At 43.9% G+C, this 9,548-nt stretch overlaps 1 protein-coding gene across 1 annotated transcript in view; it reads right to left on the bottom strand.

Moving 5' to 3' along the window:
- Window positions 1–4,652: 4,652 nt before the first annotated feature.
- Window positions 4,653–9,548, bottom strand: part of LOC113429274 (tripartite motif-containing protein 54-like) — a 29,808-nt gene continuing 24,912 nt past the window's right edge. The window contains 1 exon segment of the mRNA XM_087959148.1: window positions 4,653–5,143. Coding sequence (XP_087815274.1) covers window positions 5,042–5,143 — 102 coding nt within the window. The 3' untranslated portion in view covers window positions 4,653–5,041.

Raw genomic sequence — 9,548 nt, 5'->3', positions numbered from 1 at the left:
TCTATCTATCTATCTATCTATCTATCTATCTATCTATCTATCTATCTATCTATCTATCTATCTATCTATCTATCTAATATCTACGTCTATTTCTATATCTATCTATCTATCTATCTATCTATCTATCTATCTATCTATCTATCTATCTATCTATCTATCTATCTATCTATCTATCTATCTAATATCTACGTCTATTTCTATATCTATCTGTCTATCTATCTATCTATCTATCTATCTATCTATCTATCTATCTATCATCTATCTATCTATCTTTATGTCTATCTATATCTATCCATATCTACCTAACTACCTACCTATCTAATATCTATATCTATGTCTATGTCTATGTCTATGTCTATGTCTGTCTATCTATCTATCTATCTATCTATCTATCTATCTATCTATCTATCTATCTATCTATCTATCTTTATGTCTATCTATATCTATCCATATCTACCTAACTACCTACCTATATAATATCTATGTCTATGTCTATGTCTATTTCTATTTCTCTCTCTCTCTCTATCTCTCTCTCTCTCTCTCTCTATCTATCTATCTATCTATCTATCTATCTATCTATCTAATCTGTCTATTTCTATACTATCTATTGATCTATCTATCTTTATGTCTATATATCTATCCATGTCTACCTACCTACCTATCTAATATCTACGTCTATTTCTATATCTATCTATCTATCTATCTATCTATCTATCTATCTATCTATCTATCTATCTATCTATCTATCTATCTATCTATCTATCTATCTATCTATCTATCTATCTATCTATATGTCTATCTATATCTATCCATATCTACCTAACTACCTACCTATCTAATATCTATGTCTATGTCTATGTCTATGTCTATGTCTATGTCTATCTATCTATCTATCTATCTATCTATCTATCTATCTATCTAATATTTGTTTATTTCTATATCTATCTATCTATCTATCTATCTATCTATCTATCTATCTATCTATCTAATATCTATGTTTATTTCTATATCTATCTATCTATCTATCTATCTATCTATCTATCTATCTATCTATCTATCTATCTATCTATCTATCTATCTATCTATCTAATATCTATGTTTATTTCTATATCTATCTATCTATCTATCTATCTATCTATCTATCTATCTATCTATCTATCTATCTATCTATCTATCTATCTATCTATCTATCTATCTAATATCTATGTTTATTTCTATATCTATCTATCTATCTATCTATCTATCTATCTATCTATCTATCTATCTATCTATCATCTATCTATCTATCTACCTATATCTATCTATCATCTATCTATCTATCTATCTATCTATCTATCTATCTATCTATCTATCTATCTATCTATCTAATATCTATGTCTATTTCAAGATATATCTATCTATCTCTATTTATCTATCTACCTAAAACTCAGATGGAATATTGTACGTATATTAAATATATTGTACATATATATATATATATATTCTGTTGCAAAAAATGCCCCCACAAGAAGGTTTAGAAATCAGCAACCATTTCTAGAACATAACAAAACAGGATTTTTTTTTTTATCTTGAGAGTACAACATCTCAGCTGTTATCATTCTTGAACGCTGTCCGACATACATCTCCTAAACCCTTGTCAGCTTTGAGCTCACATGTGTGGGATCACAGCAAAATGTGCGTTGGGTGTATCATCCGTGATGACTCAGTTGCTTGTGCTGGCGATCGCAATCCAGATTTGCTAAGTTGCGTAGGAATTGTTCACTTCTGTCGTACGCATTTCCTCCCAAATGGATTAAAGCCACCGCTTTGTTTAAGAAACGGACATGTAAAGTGTACTCAATAAAACTTTATTTTAATCATTGTCTCTCTTCTAAAACTGGGGTTAAGACACAGGCTTGGCCTGACAGCAGCAAAGATCACACAGGGAATTTCTCCCTGATTCAATCCTTCAAACAAATAGAGAGAAAGTCCTCAAGAACCCACAGTTAGAGCCCAGGATTCAGAGGTGGTGAATTCAGCCAGTTCTGACCGGTTCTGGAGAACCGGTAGCGGACATTTTGAGTAGTTTGGAGAACTGGCAAATACCGCCTCTGGCTGGCCCCGCCCCCATCTCTGCTCTGCCTCCCATTGAGTCCCAGCTGAGCAGCTGGATCTCCTTTGGTTGCCCTGCACAGGAGAACGGAGCTGGAAAGCAGGTTAGCGGGGTGGGGAGGGAAGGGGGATTTTGCAGTATCCTTCCCCTGCCACGCCCATCAAGCCACGCCCACAGAACCGGTAGTAATAAAATTTGATTCCCACCACTGCCAGGATTCACGTTGCTAAGTGAGAAATTCGTGAAGTGAGTTTCGCTCCATTTTATGACTTTCCTTGCCGCGTTTCTTAAATGAATCCCTGCAGGGGTTCAATTAGTCACACGGTTGTTAAGTGAACCCCATGGACTTCGCTGGTCAAGAGGTCGCAAAAGGGGATCACCTGACACCCCGGGATGCTGTGACCATCATAAAGACGAGTTCAGTTGTCAAGCATCTGAAAATGAACTGTTGTAAGTTGAGGACTACCTGCACACTTTTTCTATTACCGTGAGCTTCTATTTAAGAAAAAAAACAAAAAACCTGACTTCTAATATTTTCAATTGCAAATGTTCTTGGTAAGCCCTGTTTATCGCTTAAGCACCTTTGGTTTGCAAATAGGTCCCAAACCTGTGCATTATGCATGCAAATAAACCCAAAGGTCCTGGGAGGGGAGCAATCAGACATCAAAAGCATTACCATAAATTTGAATTTATTTACCTCTCTCCCCCTAAGTGATAGACAGGGTTCCAACAGGTGGCACAACTTACAGAAACCTGGGGTGGTTCTATTGAGACCAGAGTTTCTCGATCTTAGCTTGCTGGCTGGGGAATTCTGGGAGTTGAAGTCCATGCATCTTAAAAATGAAAAGGTTGAAAAACACTGATTTGGACTAGTAAGTCCAACCCCTTGTTTAGTGCAAGGACCCAGATTGAAGCATCTCTAAGAGAGGGAGGGAGAGGGAGAGGGAGGGAGGAGAGAGAGAGAAAGGGAAGGAGGGGAGAGAGAGAGAAAGGGAGGGAAGGAGGGAGAAAGAAAAAGGGAGTTAGGGAAAGAAAGAGAGAGACAGGGAGAGAGAGGGAGGGGGAGAGAGAGAGAAAGGGAGGGAAGGAGGGAGGGAGAAAGAAAAGGGAGTTAGGGAAAGAAGAGAGAGAGACAGGGAGAGAGAGGGAGGGGAGAGAGAGAAAGGGAGAAGGAGAGAGAGAGAAAAGGGAGGGAAGGAGAGAGAAAGAAAAAGGGAGCGAAGGAGAGAGAGAAAGGGAGGGAGGAAGAGAGAGGGAAGAAGAGAGGAAGAAGAGAGAGAAAGGGGAGAGAGAGAGAAAGAGGGGGAGGGAGGAAGAGAGAAAGAGAGGAAGAAGAAAAAAGTGAGGGAGAGAGAGAGAGGAAAAGTGAGGGAGAAGAGAGAGGAAAGAGAGGGAGGAAGAGAGAGAGAAAGGGAAGGAGGGGAGGGAGAGAAAAAGGGAGGGAAGGAGGGGAGAGAAAGAAAAGGGAGTTAGGGAAAGGAGAGACAGGGAGGAGGGAGAGAGAAAGGGAGAGGAGAGAGAGAGAAAAGGGAGGGAAGGAGAGAAAGAAAAGGGAGCAAAGGAGGGAGAGAAAGGGAGGGAGGAAGAGAGAGGGAAAAAGAGAGGGTAGAAGAGAGAGAGAAAGTAAGGGAGAAGAGAGAGAAAGGGAGGGAGGGAGAGAAAGAAAAGGGAGAAGGAGAGAGAGGGAGGGAGGAAGAGAGAGGGAAGAAGAGAGGGAAGAAGAGAGAGAGGAAAGAGAGGGAGAAGAGAAAAAGTGAGGAGAGAGAGAGAGGAAAAGTGAGGAAGAGAGAGAGGGAAAGAGAGGGAGGAAGAGAGAGAGAAAGGGGGAGGGAGGGAGAGAAAAAGGGAGGGAAGGAGGGAGAGAGAAAGAAAAAGGGAGTTAGGGAAAGAGAGAGGGAGACAGGGAGGGAGGGAGAGAGAAAGGGAGAGGGAGAGAGAGAGAAAAGGGAGGGAAGGAGAGAGAAAGAAAAAGGGAGCAAAGGAGGGAGAGAAAGGGAGGGAGGAAGAGAGAGGGAAAAAGAGAGGGTAGAAGAGAGAGAGAAAGTAAGGGAGAAGAGAGAGAAAGGGAGGGAGGGAGGAAGAGAGAGAGAGAGAATGAAAGAGAAAAAGTGAGGGAGAAGGAAGAGAGGGAAAGGGAGGGAGGGAGAGAGAGAGAAATGGGGCAAAACTCATTTAACAACTGTCTCACGTAGTGACATAAATGTTGGGCTCAATTGTGGTCGAGGTCTACCATACGCAAGAACTGTCATTTAGGCAAAGAGGGATGAAACGCTTCTGAGAAAGTTCTGACAAAAAAGATTATAGTCAGAATATTATAATATTCCGATAATATCCAGAGGCTCTTAGGACAAGGGTCTCCCTATAGGGGAAGGAGTGACAGAACCAGGAGGAGGAATTAAAAGAGGCATAAGCTTAGAATCATTATATCGGCATAAACAACTGAAGTCCAACCCTTCTTGAAGGCCACTGATCCTTATCTAGGACTCACAAGATGCTAATCAGTAGTCTGAGAAGATTCCTGTGTATAGGCGTTAACAATAAATTAGTACAGGTAGTCCTCAACTTACAACATTCCTTTAGTGACTGTCACTAAATCACCATTTGTGACCTTCCCAACCCGTGTCCAACAAGCATGATTGATGGAGGAAGCCAGATTCCCATCGCCACTGTGTCACTCACTTAACAACTGCAGGGATTCACTTAACAACTGTGGCAAGGAAGGTCGTACAATGGGGCAAGATTCATTCAACAGACATCTCGCTTAGCAGCAGAAATTTTGGGCTCAACTATGGTCCTATGTTGGGGACTCTCTGTATCTCCTGCAACGGGGATTCTTGCCTTCCTCCCAAACTCTGCTAGAAATTCAAAGGCTTGCGGAGCAGGAAAAAAAAAGAGTGTCGACATCGACCAAGAGGAGTTGGGTAGACCTGGATCTCCCACCGACTTGTCTTAATCATGGAGCCAAAGGGTGGGGTTGAAGCAGCTGCTAAGCAGAGGTTCCGTGAAGTCCTCACTCCTCCATCGGTCCGTTGTGGGACTGGAGACAGAAGCCTGGGGGGGAAAAAACACAGAAAGGCTGGGAGGATCAAGAACAGCTTCCGTACATCAAGATGCAAACAAGAAGGTCTAGACTTAAGTCCACATAGTGTATCAGGTCCAGTAAAAGTCCAGTAGCTACAACTGCATAACACACTAAGGTTCCCGATAGAAGAGACCAGGGTCCTTGGGGGCTCTCGGAGCTTGGTGCAGGGGTGGGATTCTACCAGTTCAGACCGGTTCTATAGAACCAGTTGTTATGATTCTGCGCAGTTTGGAGATCCGGTAAATCGTGCAACTGGCTGGCTCCGCCCCTCCCTTTTGACTCCCTCTTCTTTGGGGCAGGACATGAGACCCTAATGCAATCTTAGGTTGCATTAACAGAGGGATGCAATCAAGAGCAAGGGAGGTACTAATACCCCTCTATAAAGCCTTAATAAGGCCACACCTAGAGTCCTGCATCCAGTTTTGGTCACCACGCTATAAAAACGATGTTGAGACTCTAGAAAAAGTGCAGAGAAGAGAAACCAGGATGATGAGGGGACTGGAGGCTAAAACATACAAAGAACAGTTGCAGAAACTGGGCCTGGCTAGTCTAGGGAAGAGGAGGACCAGGGGAGACATGATAGCAGTGCTCCAATGTTTTGAGGGGCTGCCCCAGAGAGTAGAGGGGGGGGTCAAGCTATTTTCCAAAGCACTGGAAGGCCAGACAAGGAACAATGGATGGAAACTGATCAAGGAGAGATTTAACCTGGAAATAAGGAGAAACTTTCTGACAGTGAGAACAATCAACCAATGGAACAGCTTTTGTCTTCGGAAGTTGTGGGAGCTTCATCCCTGGAGGCTTTCAAGAAGAGACTGGACTGCCATCTGTCAGAAATGGTGTAGGGTCTCCTGCTTAGGCGGGGGGGTTGGACTAGATGACCTACAAGGTCTCTTCCAACTCTGATTATCTGTAATCAGATACTGGAACCCTGCTATCATGCAGAAGAAGACATATGAATAAACCTACGTCTTCTAAAGTCAGGTTAATTCATGGCTGATGTCCTTAATTACTCATCCGGATGACTCATTGCAACCAGTTCTACAGAAACCTCTCCAGCTGCTTTGGGATGAGAGTGGGAAGGGATGTACCTCAGGGTATAGTCTTAAAAAGTCTCAATGCCAATCATCAAGATAGGATCAAAGCTCTGCCTGCCTTTCATGTATGTTGTAGGCTTCCTGTTATAATTCCCTACACCAATAAAAAGCCTTTTAAAATCCCTGCTGTAGCTGTTTTTTTTAAAAAAAATCTTTAAGTTTATCTCTATCCCGTCTTATACCAAACTGCATCATGACAACTTTAAACTTTACTAATTTAGTCGTGTTATTTGTTTAAATTCGTGCCATTGTTATTTTAAAAATAATTGAAGGTGGCAAATATATTCAAGTCATGTTCCTCCTTCTAGTTTATCCACAAGAACGACCCTGTAAGGTGGGTTGAACTGAGGCAGAAAGACTGGCTCAAAGTCACCCAGCTGGCTTTCATGCTTAAGGCAGGACTAGAACTCACCGCCTCCTGGTGATTGGCTCAAAGTCACCCAGCTGGCTTTCATGCTTAAGGCAGGACTAGAACTCACCGCCTCCTGGTGACTGGCCAAAGTCACCCAGCTGCCTTTCATGCTTAAGGCAGGACTAGAACTCACCGCCTCCTGGTGACTGGCTCAAAGTCACCCAGATGGCTTTCATGCTTAAGGCAGGACTAGAACTCACTGCCTCCTGGTGATTGGCTCAAAGTCACTCAGCTGGCTTTCATGCTTAAGGCAGGACTAGAACTCACCGCCTCCTGGTGATTGGCTCAAAGTCACCCAGATGGCTTTCATGCTTAAGGCAGGACTAGAACTCACTGCCTCCTGGTGATTGGCTCAAAGTCACCCAGCTGGCTTTCATGCTTAAGGCAGGACTAGAACTCACCGCCTCCTGGTGATTGGCCCAAAGTCACCCAGCTGGCTTTCATGCTTAAGGCAGGACTAGAACTCACTGCCTCCTGGTGATTGGCTCAAAGTCACTCAGCTGGCTTTCATGCTTAAGGCAGGACTAGAACTCACCGCCTCCTGGTGATTGGCTCAAAGTCACCCAGATGGCTTTCATGCTTAAGGCAGGACTAGAACTCACCGCCTCCTGGTGACTGGCCCAAAGTCACCCAGCTGGCTTTCATGCTTAAGGCAGGACTAGAACTCACCGCCTCCTGGTGATTGGCTCAAAGTCACCCAGCTGGCTTTCCTGCCTAAGGCGGAACCCATAATCTTTTGCTGATTGGCCCAAAGTTAGCCAGCCAGCTTTCATGCTTAAGGTAGGATTAGAACTCATGCTTTCCCACTTTCTAGCCCTTTCTGTCCTAATCACTAGAACCAAACTGGCTTTATTTTGATCTATATAAAAAATAATAATTGCATAAGATTTGTAAGATAAAAGAAATGTGAATTTCTTAAGTTTTTTTCTTTCTCAAAACTAAGTAACTCCTCTTTCCATTGGACCATCTTTTGTCTGAAAAGGTTTGCCTGAAATGGTATAGGTCAGGGTTTCCTGCCTAAGCAGAGGGCTGGACTAGAAGACCTCCAAGGTCCCTTCCAACTGTTATTCTGTTATTCTATTCATAGGGTCAGGTGTACATAAAGATCCAACACTGGAAGTTTTTAAGAAGAGATTGGAGAGACAAATGGCTGTCCAGTCTCTTCTTAAAAATCTCCAGTGTTAGAGCATTCACAATTTCTGGAGGCAGGTTGTTCCACTGGTGAATTGTTCTAACCGTCGGGAATTTTCAACCTAGAACTGGGAGTTGTTAAGAAGAGATTAGACCACCATTTGCCTCAAATGGTATAGGCCAGGATTTCCTGCCTAAGCAGGGGGTTGGACTAGAACAGTGGTGGCTAACCTTTGGGGGGCTCTCGTGCTTGCGTGCCAACACCCAGAAGGCAACGTGCATGGCCCCCCACGCCCCCTTGCACATGTGTGTGCGATCCCCACCTGCTGCCCCCTTACCGGCACTGTGCCTCCCAGCTGGTTTTTGGCCCTTTGAGGCCTTTTTCGACCTCCCAGAGGCTCAAGGGAAGCCTCTGCGGCCTTTGTAGGCCGAAAATTGGGCCCGTTTCGTCATTTCCGGTATTTCCAGAAATACAGGAAGTGACTCAACAGGCCTTTTTTTTTTCAGCCTCCAAAGGCCGCAGAGGCTTCCCTCGAGCCTCTGGGAGGCTGAAAAAGGCCTCAAGCAGGCCGAAAACCAGCCGGGAGGTGCGCGCATGTACAGTGAGGTAGGTTGGCCTGGGGCTCGCATGCCCGCACAAATGGCTGTGCGTGCCACCTGTGGCACGCGTGCCATAGATTCGCCATCGCGGGACTAGAAAATCTCCAAGATCCCTTCCAACTCTGTCCTTTTCTTTTCTTTTTATTTTATACGCTGTCTTCCAGGCAAGCTTAAGAATAAAATACATTCTTTTATTAGTCCTCAAGTTCTTGGTGGTTCAGAAGTAAGAAGGGACACTTTGATGTTGATGAGGGGATGTTGCTGTTAGAAATCCTGCTGCAAGAAAGGATAAAAATGCAAGACTGGTAGTCTTTGACTTATAACAGTTCGTTCAGTGACCATTCGAAGTTAAAAAAAAAAAAAAAGCACTGAAAAATGTGATTTGTGACCATTTTTAACACATATGACCATTGCAGTTTTCCCATTGTCACGTCATCAAAACTCGGGCGCCTGGCAACAGATTCATATTTACGACGTTCGCAGTGTCCTGAGGTCACGTGATCCCCATTTTGCGACCTTCTGACAAACAAAGTCAAGGGGGAAGCCAGATTCACTTAATAACCTGTGACTAACTTAACGACTGCAGCGGTTTATTTAACACCCATGGCAAGAAAGGTCATAAAATGGGGGATAGTTCCCTGAAGAACTGTCTCACTTAACAATGGAAATTTTGGGCTCAACTATGGTCATAAATCAAGCACTACCTGTACTGGAGGTCTATGGTGATTCTCTGTTGTGGTTGGCCGGCAGCAGGTGCGGATGGCTGAGGACAGCGAGGAGTCAGATGAGGGGCCAGGACCATTAGGGAGTGGACTGCTGCCTTCAGAGATTGTGGGGGCTGGCAGCAGCGATGAGGAGGTTCCCGAGGAGCCTGTGCTAAGTGCGCATGCGCGCAGGGCTGCTTGCAGGAAAAAGCAGCTGCAGCAGCATGGGCGACTCGGGAGTAAGGCTGCAAGGTAATGGCCCCTCCTTCAAGAAGATAAAAGGCAGCTGTGAAGCGAACGTTCTTTGCAGGAAGCAAAGACGTTTTGAAACTCAGCCTCGTGGACATTACAGTATCTTAAGCTGGTATTTGAAGACTCTTACGTTGTGAAATATTTCTTATCTGTGATTCTTGGCAGTCTCGTACAGTTTTGG

Source organism: Notechis scutatus, chromosome 3, assembly GCF_049901735.1.
Source record: "Notechis scutatus isolate UNSWTSFEM ecotype Mainland chromosome 3, rNotScu1.2, whole genome shotgun sequence".
NCBI classification, from domain to species: Eukaryota; Metazoa; Chordata; class Lepidosauria; order Squamata; family Elapidae; genus Notechis; species Notechis scutatus.
The sequence above is the reverse complement of the archived record's forward strand: the minus strand, read 5'-3'. Positions and strand labels throughout refer to the sequence as shown.